General features: G+C 42.0%; 1 protein-coding gene across 4 annotated transcripts in view; it reads left to right on the top strand.

Moving 5' to 3' along the window:
- TRPM6 (transient receptor potential cation channel subfamily M member 6) overlaps positions 1 to 14,683 on the top strand; it is a 116,187-nt gene that overhangs the window by 40,194 nt on the left and 61,310 nt on the right. For 3 of the 4 annotated variants that reach the window (XR_003095374.1, XM_025210661.1, XM_025210659.1), the window contains exons 6-12: positions 1,086 to 1,210; positions 3,546 to 3,717; positions 4,435 to 4,609; positions 6,096 to 6,219; positions 7,186 to 7,258; positions 7,384 to 7,484; positions 12,205 to 12,339. Coding sequence is in view for 3 of the 4 variants with exons in the window: in XM_025210661.1 (XP_025066446.1) it covers positions 1,086 to 1,210; positions 3,546 to 3,717; positions 4,435 to 4,609; positions 6,096 to 6,219; positions 7,186 to 7,258; positions 7,384 to 7,484; positions 12,205 to 12,339 (905 nt within the window). In the remaining variant the exon portion in view is untranslated. Of the gene's footprint in view, positions 1 to 960; positions 996 to 1,085; positions 1,211 to 3,545; positions 3,718 to 4,434; positions 4,610 to 6,095; positions 6,220 to 7,185; positions 7,259 to 7,383; positions 7,485 to 12,204; positions 12,340 to 14,683 lie in introns of all 4 variants that reach the window. The other variant, XM_025210662.1, reaches the window with a different exon arrangement.

Raw genomic sequence — 14,683 nt, 5'->3', positions numbered from 1 at the left:
CCCTTTACCCCATCCACATGCCATACAGGTTTCCTGAAGTGAAAAATTGCTTGTAAAACAAGAGAAAGGAAAAGAAATAAATTCTGTATACCTGACACCCAGTCAGGGTCGTCAAAATGTCCAAGTAAGGTTTTAGAGCCTCTAGCCTTGGCTGTCTGTCAGGTCTTCTTTGGCCCTTCTGGCAATTCGTATATGGTCCTTAACTCATGTTTAGACATAAGTAAGTCCAGTCCAGACACGGCGTTCCCCGTCATCAAATAGTTCAGCTGGACTGATAACGAAAAAACAATACAAAATATAAAGCACTTGGACCCTCCAGTCCCTTAACTTATGTTTGAGCTCCAATATTATACCTTATTTTATATTAAAAAATCAGAAAAAGGCGTGGCTAAAGAATTTTTCAGGAATGAAAGATCCTTTTAAAATGTCTAATCTTTTAATGGTGACTTGGAAACTTGAACAGTGAAACATTTGCTTGCTCTTTTTTCCCTATTTTACTCAGGTTTAATGTTTTGGCGTATCTCATGAGTGAGAGGTTACTAATTTGTTGCGCAGAATTTTTTTAAATGACAGGCTTGTTCAGAGTGAAATAGTTTATTTGAAATAATACATTTGAAAATAAATCTGAGACCTGCGGTGCATCAGCTTTTACTAATGTCCATTCAAAGTAATTGAAATGCTTTAGAATGAGAATTAGATTCAACACGTAAAAGTAAACACTAAAGAGGTTATATATTCTTACCCCGTGTCAGAGAATATTTATGAAAGTACTTTACATTATATAAATAGTTAGCTGCATTGGCTTTGCATGCTTGTGACATTAATTGTGAGCATATTTGGATTATTGGATATATATATATTTTTTTTAAACGTTATTTACTATTCCTATAATTTCATATGAAATATATCAACAGAGTATATAATGTTATCTTTTACTTTTTGCTCATCAACTAAAAATAGCTACAAAGCAAAATAGAAGATGTACCACACATTTGGTAAGCATAGTTGTGCAACAGGAATCTAAATGTATTATTATAGTCGTGGTAGTAGTAGTATTGTTAATTATAATAAAGTTGTCTGTTTAGGAATTTCAAAGCATGTGGGAGATGCACTGAAAGCTCATGCCTCTCAGTATCTGAGAAAGATTTGGGCTGTTGGAATTCCTCCTTGGGGTATCATTGAGAACCAGAGAGACCTCATTGGTAAAGATGTGAGTAAATGTACTTATTGATATCCTTCTTGATCAGACAGTTGTACAAGGCCACTTTTTACCCAACTGTTCCAGTCTAAGCTGTGTCTTAGGCCACTTGTACACATGACAAGGATTTAGTCCCCTAAATTGAAATGGTGTGTTTCTAATTGTGACAATTAACAACCCACCATTTCAATTTAGGGGCTTCTGTCACTGGCAGAATTCAGTGGTGACTGGCTCAATCCTTTTTTTTTTTCTTTCTTCCCTGCGGAGCCTGCCTGCCTCTGCTGCAGCTGGGGGGTGAGCTGCTGATGGGCCAAATGGTCCCTTAGCTGTGGGGGGAGCCCTGGTCCTTCTTCCATGGTGACAGCACACCCCTGGGGGCCACCCTGGTGGGACACTTGCTGTGCAGGTGCTCCCCCCAGCTCACAGGCAGCACCCAGTGCAAGCTGGAAGCCTGCCAAACGCTGTTCCCTATGTAGGCTCAGGGAAGAGTTGGATCCAGCAGGTGCTGCGTGCAAACTAGGGCAGCATCCCCGCAGCTAGCACCCCGCTCAGGGGCTGCATGGCATGGCAGCAGCTTGCGCAGGCAGGCTCCACTGGGGGGCCAGGTGGAAGGCAGTGAGGAGCCTGACCCTTTAATTTTTTCCCCCCATGGAGCCTGCCCACCTCTCCTGTAGCTGGAGGGTGAATTGTCGGTGGGCTGAATGGTCCCTAAGTTGTGGGAGGCCTTGGACTTTCCCTCCACAGCAGCGGCACCCTGCAGGGCCATCTGGGTGGGTGGCAAGCGGGCGGGTGCTGCCCTAGCTTAAAGGCAATACCCAGCCTGACCCAACTGTTAACTTAGCCCATGCTGGGGCAGCACCTGCCTGTTGTAGCCCACCTGGGTAGCCCCAGGGGCGCTGCCACCGTGGAAGGAAGGACTTGGCCCTCTGGCAGCTTGCCCTCTGGCCGCGGGAGATGTGGGTAGGCTCCATGGGCGGGGAAAAAAAGGATTGGGCCCCCCACTGCTTCTGCCTTCTGCCTGCCTCTCCTATGCGGGGGTTGGAGAGGAGGAGTGGGTGGAGGGAAAGCTGTCAAAGGCTGTAATGTTGCACACTAAACTACATGTAGATGTGGTTTAATTTGCAATGTAGCAAACTCTGCTTAAATGTACAGCGTCACACAATTAAACCACAAAAATGGCCAGTTTGTATCACATGTACAAGCACCCTCAAAATTTGGTATGAATAGAAGAAATTCTAGATTTTACTAAGTAGCAGAACTGTGTTGCACACTAAGGTGTTGTACCTTACTTCTGGAATCAAAACTCATGGAAGAGCTGATATCTTTTATTAGACCAACTAGATATTTTATTTTATTGTATTTATTTATTTATTCTTCACGAGTTTTGATTCCTTTTACCGCTAGACCAATGTGGCTACAACCAGGGTACCTTACTTCTTGCTTTTCACTTGTAGATTAATAAGTTTAAGAATAATCTTCCCTTTCAGAAATGTTGCCTTACTTTCTGAAAGTTTTTAAAAATTCAGCAACAGATTAATACCTACAAAATGTACAAAAGATCCATTATTATCTATTATTCCATAAATCAGAATGTAAAAATGACCATAAATTTAGTTTTAGCTAATTGATTAACGTAGACATAGGTAAGGTTGTACATACATAGTAGTTATGCACACAAATAGGTCATTTGCTTACATAATTTCTATTTTTCATTTGTGCTTACTGGTTTCTGCACAAGTTTTTCATGTCCCCTTTCTTTTCTATGAGCTGGACCCCTAAACCGGGCTGTGATGCATCATGGACAAAGGGAGCTCATACTCTAGTAAGGGGGGGGGTCACATCCTAAAAGCCAAAGAAGGGACTGAAGCATCCAAATTACCACTCCGATAAGATAGCACAGCCTGGAGAAAATATTAATTTTTCCTGTAGACATAATATCAGTTTGTGGGAGCTTAATTTTTTCCACAGAAAAGTTTTGACAGAAAGTTTCCAGTTAGCTGTAGTGATAGATGCACACAAAAATCAATAACTCAATAGGGACAATAGCATTATTACCTGTTTGCCTCTCTCAGCACTGCCCCTCCTCTTCTGCTTCCCTTTCTTCCCTATCTTCTGTGTGGAACGGAGCCTTGGACCCTTTTGTTTTTCCCAGTGTGCTTTCTACAAATATTAAGGACCTTGGCCAGTGGTACTCCTCCAAGGTACATTGAAAGGAGACTTTTTTTCCCCTTTGGAGAAGCTAAAATTAAGTGTGTGGTGAAACAATGAATCCTGTGTAAGTCACGTTGCATCCTTAGTGATGTTCTCCTACTTTCTTTGAAGTGCTTTTTACTTTGATTTTCCTCAGGTGGTTTGCCTATACCAGACTCTCGGTAATCCTCTCAGCAAGCTGAGCACCCTCAACAGTATGCACTCCCATTTCATACTGGTGGATGATGGGACAGTGGGCAAATATGGCAATGAGATGATGCTCAGGAGGAGTCTAGAGAAATACATATCCCTTCAGAAAATACACACCAGTGAGTGGCATGGTGTTACAATTCTTCAAATGGTGATAAAATTATTTTAAAGGTCACTAAGACGTTAAGCAGTTCCTGTGGTGGGCCAGGCATTTTCACGGTGGGTGGGAGAGCAGCACTTCGGAAGATAAGCCTGAAATGCAAATGGTGACAGTCAATTGATTGGAGCATTATTAGTAGCTTTGGATGCTTTAGTTTCTGTCTTCTCTCAGTCCATCATTTTCAGAAAAAGCTAAGAATCCACACACTGAAAATCAGGGCTTTTATCATTTCTGTTTTTATTCCCTCTATTTCTAGTCATCTATGAGTTATTTCAAATTATTAAACTAAATCATGTCCCTCCAAAATAGATGAGAAATGTAATTGCTTCACTGTGTATATATATGTAAATTGTTGTGTAAACATTTGTTTATATGTGTGATGGCTCTTGCAAACTGTGCAAGAATTTCCTGGGCTTCTTTCCTTCCCAGTGCTGGGACCATTTATAATCTCACCCAGGGATTTTCAAGGATCTTCTGCTTTAATGGCAGAGGTTTTCTGAAAGTCAGCCTTGAAATACCTGAAGTAAAGTGAGAGAACTGAAAGCAATGTTTCCTTCCTTTCTTTTGTAGTTTCTCTCAGATTTTTTTTCATCTATGCTGCTTGGCAGACTTATAACATATACTGCGGAACTGAGACCTGTACTGTTGGTAACTGGTTGTGTGTGGTTTGAAACAGGAATGGGCCAAGGTGTACCAGTGGTTGGGCTGATAGTGGAAGGAGGCCCAAATGTGATCCTTACGGTTTGGGAGTATGTAAGAGACACTCCAGCTATCCCAGTGGTGGTCTGTGAGGGCACGGGCAGAGCTGCAGATCTCCTGGCTTTTGCACACAAGCACACAGCAGATGTGGGGTGAGTAGCTGGAGGCTATGTTGCCTGGTTTGTTTGTTCTATTTTCTTTTTGAGCAATTTGGTGAGGCATTGAAAACACCTACCTCCAAATCCCACAGAAGATGAGAAATGTGCTGAAGTAATCTGAGTATCGAATGGGACTGTGTTCAGTCCAGAATAAGCTTAGACTTGGAGGCTAAAGGCTCACCAGGATGGGGTTAGGACTCCCTGAGCAAGGTAGGAGTTGGGGATTCTAGACTTGTCTGGGGTATAGTTAGGATTAAAATCCATTGGTATCCCTGAGCTAGAGATAGGGTTGGAGGTAGGGAGCTTCTCTAGATCTCAAAACTCCAGACATAACTGATTTGAGATGTCCATTTCCCCAAGGCACTCAACGGGCCCAGAGCAGAATTTTGTTAGAGTACCAAGCAAATATTATCACCCTATTCTCACCCTTGGTCACCCTAACAAACTCTGCTTTAACCCTACCCTTGGTGCAAATCCTGTTACCAGTCCCATTCTTAACTTTTTCTTGGGTCAGCCCCAGCTCACACCTGGAATCAGACTGATGTTGACCCTCATGTGAACCTGAATCTGCCAGCAAGCTCCAACCTTGACTCTAGCAGGACCCAACTCTGGCTTGCTGATGCTTAACTCAAGGACCTGTGAATACTCCAACCTCAACCTTTTCTCTGAGGATCCCTGTAGGCTCCCACTTTGTGGACCTCTGCTACCCTCAGCTCTGACCTTTTTTCATGCTATTTTCACATCCATCAAGTGGTCTGGATCCCAGTGTGGTGGGATCACTTTACCCCTCTGTTTAATTTACATTAAGAGACCTGTTTATCCTACCAGATCTTAAGTTATCTATAGTTTTCTGAGGGAAACACAATATACATGGCTGAAATTTCTAATGTAAACACAAACAGGAAATATATATTTTAATCTCCAAAAGACCCTTCCAATTTTCTCTTATCTTGATTGTAGACCCTCATCATGTACCAAAGCTAATCAGTGCCTTGGTCCTCCTAATTAGGCCTAACCCTAAATCTACACATTTCTAGGCTAAGTAGTAGCTCTTGGCCCAACACTGAAGCCACCAATTGACCCATCATTTGGCCCATGATTTATACCCAACCTTAGCACAATTCTAGTCCTATTTCTAATGCCATTTCCAGTGCCACCCTCTGCTTTATCAGTTGGCCCCCAACCTACTCTTGAGCTCTCATCCTCTCTTTGCTTTGCCAGCAACTGTCATCATCACACTGTATCTCCAAGCTTGACTATGGATTCCCTAGGCAGCCTAAACATTAACATCTGTTTGGGTGATATTGTGAAGAGTGCATGCAATATAGTCAAGGATAAAATAGGTGTTTCTTTATACACTAGTTCCTGGTCACCTCCCACAGGTTTCTTCTGTTTCTAAAGTATATTCTGAAAAAGATCTTTGAGATCAGGGAACTGGTAGTATCCTCTATCGTTGAATATATGTGTGTGTGTTCTTCAGGGAGTTGCGCCCTCAGCTGAAGGAGGAGATATTAGTAATGATTCAAAACACCTTTAATCTTGGGCAGAAACAGTCCCGTCATCTATTTCAGATTCTGATGGAGTGTATGGAGCACAGAGAATCTGTGAGTATGATGGATTAATGTATTTATTTTATTAATTTTATTTATTTATGAGCTTTTAATTTGGTGTAGCACTAAAATCTTTTTGTTAGTTATATAGAAGATTGACTTGGATGCAGAGGTTGTTAAAATAATATATCCGATATAAAGATAATGGGACAACATCCCTAGTTATATCTACGATATGACCCACAACTGAGGGAAGAATGAGGCCCAGTATGTTTCGGTTTCGATTCTTCAAACGGAACATATATATATATATATATAATATATATAGAATAAGACTTATGGTTATGTAAAAGGTCAACCACCAATTTACGTATTCTTTGGATTGGTTTTGTTATGTATTATTCATCTCCAGTCATTGAACTTCTCAACACGTCTTTGTGAGTTGCCCATTTTTTCTGCCTTTTTAATAAAAGGCCAGATATGTGTTTTCTCACAGGTAAAAGCGAATTGTTCTCAGTTGCCCCTACTCTTACTTCAGCTCTGAGTAGGTTGTTGCTAGTATTAATGTGGAGGGCGGCAGGGTTTTCAGATATCCCAGCTTCTGACAGCACAGACACTCAATTGTTGGATGCCCTGTACTGGGAATGTTCAGTAGCAGCTGCTTCAATCAAGAGGCTAACATGGTGATAGTTTAAACATACATTTCAAACCTGTTTTTCTACATATAGGATCTTTAGATGTTTTCACTGTTTGAGAAGGTGCCTAGATGCCATTATATCTTTTGATTTCTCAGCTCCAAGGGGCAGCTGATGAGAAAATTCAGAGTTACATAGCTAGCTAGATAGTTGTTGCTTTGCATGCTGATAACTTTCCATCCAGGGTTTGTCATGTCCATGGAAACACACTAGTGAGCTAGATTTATTTCAATATACAACAAATACAGACTGAAAACAAAGCCTGATCAGTTTTCCTGAAAGGGCTTTTCCATCACCTCACAACATGTTTTTATAATTCTCATAGATAACGATTTTTGATGCTGAGTCAGAGGAACAGCAGGACATTGATCTGGCAATCCTGACAGCACTCTTGAAAGGTACTAATTTAACAATTCTATTTCTCTTTCTGTGATTTGTAGATCCCTTGACAAGGTGCTTGAAAGAGAGGCAGAAAAAGAAGCTAATGTATGAAAAGTTACTGGAGACTTTGCTTGTTTTCTAGGTACAAATATGTCTGCCCCGGATCAGCTAAATTTGGCATTGGCTTGGAATAGACTTGATATTGCCAAGAAACATATATTAGTTTATGGACAGCACTGGAAGGTAATTCACATATTTTCCACTGTGGGTGGGGTATTACATCCATGATTTTTAATTCTCCATATGTTTCCACAGTTGTCTTGCATTAGTTAGGCAGCTCTGCCTGGTGATGAGCAACTTGGTGTTTGAATTCATTTACCATCTTTAATCTTGGAAATGCACCAGTTTCCTTATCCTTATAGGTTACTTAGGTTCTTTTACCACACAGCACCGTAATCTCTACTAAGTCTATTTCCATCTGAATATTTCTTGAATGTTATTTGGAACTGCCATTTTTCTTTGTCAGCTTTTTCCCATCTCATCAGATGTCCTTTAGCTGCTGTTGTGATTTGTGGTAGGTATTACTGGGCTTGTTAATTTAGGGCACCATATAATGACGAGTGGCGCAGAGAATTAATATACTTCTTTTTAGAGGTCCTGATAGTACAGAGATTGCAGGATCAAGGACATGAGCAGGCATGACCAAAGTATTTTTAATGAAAAACAATAAAACAGAACATACTATACAATACATGGTATAATTAGATATGTTATATTATTTATATATTTGTCTCTTGGTAACAGCATTTGATAAAAGATGTGATTTGTTTATAGGTTAAATATATGCCTATGAAATAATGAACAGTGACAAGAGATCAGTTACATACTAGATAACCCATCTAATAGACTTTTTAATGTAAGCCAGTATTTAAGTTTATCCTTCCTATATATGAGTTTGTGTGCAGTTTTGTGTCTGGTGTCTAAATACAGAATTTTATTCATATGGAAAAACTTTAGGAAAATAGCTTATTAAGAACACAGGTATTCCTTTCAATACATGAAATGTGAGTAGTTCTCTTTAAGTTTTCATTTCCAGAAACTATAGTTCCCCCCCCACTGCTTATGTAAAAAAGTCATGTCTTTTTAATCTAAACTTTAATTTTGAGTGATATGAGAGTATTCATATTTTCTCCATCACCATGCCTTCATGTTAAAAAGGACTAAAGTGTTGGGATTTTTGAGAACCAATTTGTTCCTTAGAATCTAAGAACACAGTTCTGGTTTTGCCCTATGACTAAGGGTCCATTAATTCATTTTCTAACATATACTCAGTACCTACTTAATTTAAATTGGGATTGTGGTATGTATTTGCAAGTCTGCACTGTATTTATAATATGAACACGGTTTGGAGTGGTTCCTGGTACTAAGACACAAAACTGTGTCTTTTATAGAACACTTTTTTCCCCAGTAGCTTCAAGCTAATTGTTCTTTTACTTTTTTCTTTTTCTTTGCCTAATTTAAGCTAAAATGGACCAGCTGTTTATGAGAATTTGACTAGATGGTTTTGCCATTCTAAAAAATTATATGGGCTTCATGTTTGGAAAATAACAGGCACCTGACTTTCCTACCCTCTTTGTTCCAAATTTTCCTGCCCCTTCCCTACTTCTGGCTTTTCATACCAGTTCTGCTGTCCTAGGCAATGGAAAGACATGCTGTTTAAAGCACTACAGATGCTTTTGAAGCACTTAGGGCATTTATAGTTGTACTTAGGGCATTTATAGACATTAATTTCTGAACTCCAGAAGACTTGATTAATCAAATTTGCTCCGTTGCACTGGATTTACAGCACCGCTGCATGTCTACAGGAACCCTTTGGTGTTCATGTCTCAAGTCTTCTAATCCCAGTTCCAATCTTCTAGCACTCATGAGAAGCAGGAAAAATTTTCCTGCCTGTGCTTTGTGCTGCCTTATTTAGATTCCTTTGGTTTTGTGTAAAGCAAACTTGGGTATGCGTGCAAACAACAATGCCATTAAAGTGGTGCAAAAGGGCTTTTAATCAGCTTTAAAGGCCAGTTTTGTTGTGTCTACAAAGGCCCTAAATGTCCTAAGGTCTTGAGCCTTACAGTTTCTTAGTTGTTAGAAAGTATGTTCAATCAACTGTCCAAGTATCTGCTCATCCACAGAGAGGATTACAATTTACTATTGCTGTCAGTTCCATTGTTAGCTCAAGTGGCAGAGGTCTGTGTAGTGGAAGTAAAGGTTTCAGCTCTGCCCTATTCTACCTGATGGATTTTAAACACTTCCCCACCCCCCCCAACACACTTTGCTCTTAAAAAAATCTTGGCAATTGCATTAAGCTATGTTAAAATATTATGATTGTGAAGTCAAGCACTCAATATATTAAGGAATATGATAACTAAGATTGACTTAGCAACCTTAATTTAAGTAATAGTATGTGGTCATGTAATTAAAGACTTTATCATAATGCATATACAAATATTGGCTCAAAAATTCTGTGCGCAGGTGTATATGTAGATATCATTTTATTGTATATTGAAAACTCATATGCATATAATGTGCATTTCTTCATGCTGGTACAAAAGTATTTTCGTCTGTAATGAGAACTCTTTAATTTTATATAAAAGCAGTCTTATTACAAATATAGTATCACCTGTTTGACTCGCCCCAAAGAACACATTACATCCAAATTGTTTCTCTAGTGTCATTTCTTTTACTAACTAAATTATAGTTTTTAGAATTCTTCATATAAAGACTGAATGTTTTATTTTCAAAAGCTTGTCTAACTTTATCCCAACTACACAGTTTATCCAATAAATGATATCACCCTGAGAAATCCTTGCCTCTCATACAAAGACTCAAAATAATCTAATTTAGTATTTTAGAACTTGATATAGTCATGTTTTGTACAATATAGAAACTTCTGTTTTTAAAAAATTCTGAGAAATGTATTAGAACAAATATGGAAGTCATCAGTTACATTGCAAGAGAGAAATACCAAGCTTATTGGTATTGCCAGCTAACCCTTAGATGCAGGTGTCGTGGTGGACGTAGTCTTTCTGCACTTTAAGAAGGCCTTCGATACTGTCTCTCACCCCATTCTCATTAAAAAATTAGGCGACTGTGGTGTCGATGCCTACACAGTAAGATGGGTCACAAATTGGCTGGAGGTTGCACCGAGGGAGTGGTGGTGAACGGATCATTTTCGACCTGGAGGGATGTGGGCAGTGGGGTTCCCCAGGGCTCGGTCCTCGGGCCCACACTGTTTAACATCTTCATCAGCGACTTGGACAAGGGGGTGAAAAGCACCTTGTTCAAATTTGCAGATGACACTAAGATGTGGGGAGAGGTGGGCATGCTAGAAGAGGGGGACAGGCTACAACTTGATCTGGACAGGTTACAGGGGTGGGCAGATGAGAACAGGATGGGATTCAATGCTGACAAGTGCAAGGTACTACTCCTGGGGAGGAGGAACCAGCAGCATACCTATAGGCTGGGGAACTCCCTTCTTATCAGCCCAGAGGCAGAAAAGGATCTTGGAGTCATTACTGATTCCAAGATGAACATGGGCCGTCAATATACGACGCAGTCAGTAAGGCTTAACTGCACCTTGCCATGCATCCACAGATGCATCATGAGCAGGTCCAAGGGGGTGATCCTCCCCCTCTATGTGACATCGGCCAGGCTGCAGTTGGAGTACTGCGTCCAGTTCTGGGTGCCACACTTCAGGAGGGATGTGGACAGCATTGAGAGGGTCCAGAGGATGGCCACACACATGGTCGGGGAGCAGCAGGGCAGGCCCTATGAGGAGAGACTACAGGACCTGAACCTGTTCAGCTTCCACAAGAGAAGTGTGAGAGGGGATCTGGTGGCCGTCTATACTTACCAGGGGGGACCAGCAGGGAATGGGAGAGTCCCTGTTTCCCTGAGTACTATCAGGAGTAATTTAGGAATAATGGCCACAAGTTGACTGAGAGTAGGTTCAGGCTAGACATCGGGAGGTACTACTTCACAATCAGGGCAGCTAGGATCTGGATCCAACTTCCAAGGGAAGTGGTGCTCGCTCCTACCCTGGGGGTCTTCAAAAGGAGGCTATGTAATCACCTAGCCGGGGTTGTTTGACCCCAGCATTCTTTCCTGCCCATGGCAGGGGGTCGGACTTGATAATCTGCTTAAGTCCCTTCTGACCCTACCAACTATGAAACATGTCTGTCTTTATCATTTAGCATATATTAAATTTCAAGTTTTTTCTCTGCTTGTTTTTAGAAGACACCCTCCTGTACTGGCATGGGAACCCCTAGAATAAGCTCCCTTTGTTCCCCCCCCCCCCCCCCATTCTGAAATGGGGACAGACTGGGAGAGAGGAGGAGCTATTTCTAGGGGAAACTGGCCTCAGGCTCAGCAGACAACAGCTAGATTCCCCTCCCCCTTGGAACCAACAGTGAACTTCTGTTTGGTCCAGGGGATCCTTGCAACTCAGACACTTCCTGCAAAATGCTCTGAGTTTCAGCAGGGAGCTGCACTTCTGTCTGCACCCCACCAATGATCAGAATGCATTCCGGTTGGAAAGTAAGATACAGCTCTGTGTTTCACAGTGTCTTTATTTTTTTCTGTTATCATTCTCAGAGTTGGATTTGTTCCTCTCTTTTTATAGAGCTTTTCTTTTAAATAGCCTGGCCTTACGTAGGCCATGCTTGATATATGATTCCTCTGTTTTTGTCAGGTGCTAAATAGGGAAGTCTTTGAATTAAGAATCATTAACTACTGAACCTGAAGTGACTTAACAAGGCCAGTAGGATGTGTGCTGAGAATGGTTGTAAGGAAAAGCAAAGTGTTGACTTAACACTATTCAGGATTTGTTTTACTTATTTTTTTTTTAAAGGCTTTTCTTTTCTTTTCTTTTTTTTGTCCTTCTCTTTTTCCTCTTCCTAACCTTCCTTTCAAGGTTGGCTCCCTAGAACAAGCAATGCTGGATGCTTTAGTGATGGACCGGGTGGATTTTGTGAAACTGTTAATAGAGCATGGAGTGAATATGCACCGTTTCCTTACAATATCTCGACTGGAAGAACTCTACAATACAGTGAGTATCTGAACCCCAGTTGCAAGGTAAACTACTTGATAGATAGATGGACAGAATGAATAGGTGAAATACAAGGCTTGACTCTTTTGTACCATCAGTGTAGAGCAGTACAAAGCAGTAATCAGTAAGCATGTCTTGAGTGCTGTAAATTTAGCACTCACTGCTCAGGGCAGAGAGAGATGCATAGAGATACATACATTTCACCCAGGAATGTGAAAAGAGAGGGAAGCCATGCTCATTTACTCCTTGCGCTTAACAACTGAAACAAATTGTTAACTTGCTTTCCTTCACTTTTACTGAAATATACTTGATTCATTTCACAAAGTGAAATATGACACAGCACAAATACATACTCCTTTTACAAGTTTTACAAAAATATTATTGTTTGGACTGGTTAAAATATTATGGTAAATACATATTTGAAACATTGCTGTTTATTTTTAATTTCTTCCCAAATGCTGTGAAAAAAATGAATACCAAAATACTAGCAAAATGAGAAGAAATCTGAAAATTACTATTTTTCATTAAAAATCAGGACATTTAGAAAACCCATTCATTTTTCTTTTCTTTTTTTTTTTTTCTTAGGACACTCTCTGATCACTGGAAAATGTTTCAAATTAAAAAAACCCAAACAAGTCTGATGTAATGTGATAGGATGTGATGGGATTCTGGGGCTGGCTGGCAGGACCAGCTCATCACTCATGGAGAGTTTGATTCAAATTGAATCTCATAAGAAATGATTTTAGATTTTAATCTGGACTCTGATGTACACATCTGTGGACCCCAGCTATCATATTTATCATATTTTAAAAATGGAATAGAAGGGGCACCAGCTTCTTATAAAGAAAGGCCATTGCATTTGTAGAAGCTAGCAGGAAAGCTTGACTGGCAATGGCTTATCTCGGAGGGCTGAGAACATCCCACATGCCAGAATAACCCAGCTTGGGTCTTAGGTATGCTGGTGTTCTGACCCAGCTGTCAACACTTCTCCCTGTTCTCCAGTGGTGTAACAAGCAGGCATTCGGGGCAAACCCTGCTGGCGTGGGGCAGAGTTTGTGGTTCTGAGGGTGGTGGGGAACACATGGGTTGCAAGGGTGGGGTGGGGAAGGGGAGTGAAGAATCTGGGAGCAGGAGAGAGTTGGGAGGGAGTGGGGGAAGACAGGAAGACAGGAAGGTGACAGCAGTCTCCATGTCAGAAACTCCGGAACAGTCCCTGGCTCTGCTGCTGCTTCTGCCCTTGCATGCTTTGTGTGTTCTGGCTATTGCTCTTAAAGCAGCAGCAGTCATGGATTGTTTTGGAGTGCCTAGCAAGGCTGGACACAGGCATGGGCGAATAGGGTGGCCACCTAGGGCCCGGGCAGAAAGGGGGCACAAAAGTGGTCATTTTAAAAATATCATCATCATCTCTGGTGAAGGGGGACCCGATACTAGAAGTTTGCCCTGCGCTGCCAAGAGTCTAGGTATGGTGCTGGTGCCTAACATGGGTATGCTCTAGGGCTGTGTGAAGCTTTGGGTAGTGATTCGATTTAGAGGAGATTTGGCCCGATATGGTGGCCAAATCCGAATCAAATCAGGGGACCAATAAAAAGGCTTGAATCGATTCGAAGCTCTCCAAATCTTCAGAAAAGATTCAGAGAGCTTCAACGATTCGGGCAGTCCCTGCCCACTGCAGCAGGGAGCTACAGCCAGACTTGGAGCTGGTAAGTAGGGGGAGGGGAGGGGGACTGAAATCCCCTGACTTACCAGGTGCTGCCAGGCAGGGGATGATCCCTGCTGACCTCCACCACCCCACGCTGCATGGGGGGCTCTGCACAACCCCCCCAGCCCCCCTCGCTCTCCCAGCCCCCCCCACTCCATGACTGCCCCACCTGCCCCAGATCCAGCCCTTTTAAGAAAAAAGTAACTGAGAGAAACCCCGGGACACACCAGCTCCTGCAGTGGCCTTGTGGGGAGGAGGGGAGGGGCTCATGGAAGAGTCTCCCACATGGTGTGGGGCAGCAGGGGTCACCCCCGGCAGGGCAGGAATGGCGAGTGCGGGGAATTTTTTCAGTTTTTTTTTTCCTTAAAGGGCAGGAGCTGTGGCAGACAGGGCAGCCCTGGGGGGGAGGAGGGGGGGCTCATGTAAAGCCCCCTATGCAGTGGGGGGCAGTGGGGATTGCCCCCCACCCAGCAGCACCCGCTGAGTTGGGGCTTTTTTTGCCCAAGTGCTGGGAGCTGAGACGGGTGGGGCAGCCATTGCCAGGCTGGGAGAGGGACGGGGGATTGGCCTGACAGTGAATCGATTTGGGACAGTGATTCGAATCACCGAATCGAATCGCTGTCCCCCAAATTGGCTGAAGCCAAA

The sequence above is a fragment of the Alligator sinensis genome, unplaced genomic scaffold (genome assembly GCF_000455745.1).
Source record: "Alligator sinensis unplaced genomic scaffold, ASM45574v1 scaffold204_1, whole genome shotgun sequence".
Lineage (NCBI taxonomy): Eukaryota > Metazoa > Chordata > Crocodylia > Alligatoridae > Alligator > Alligator sinensis.
This window is presented reverse-complemented; position numbering and strand designations above follow the sequence as displayed.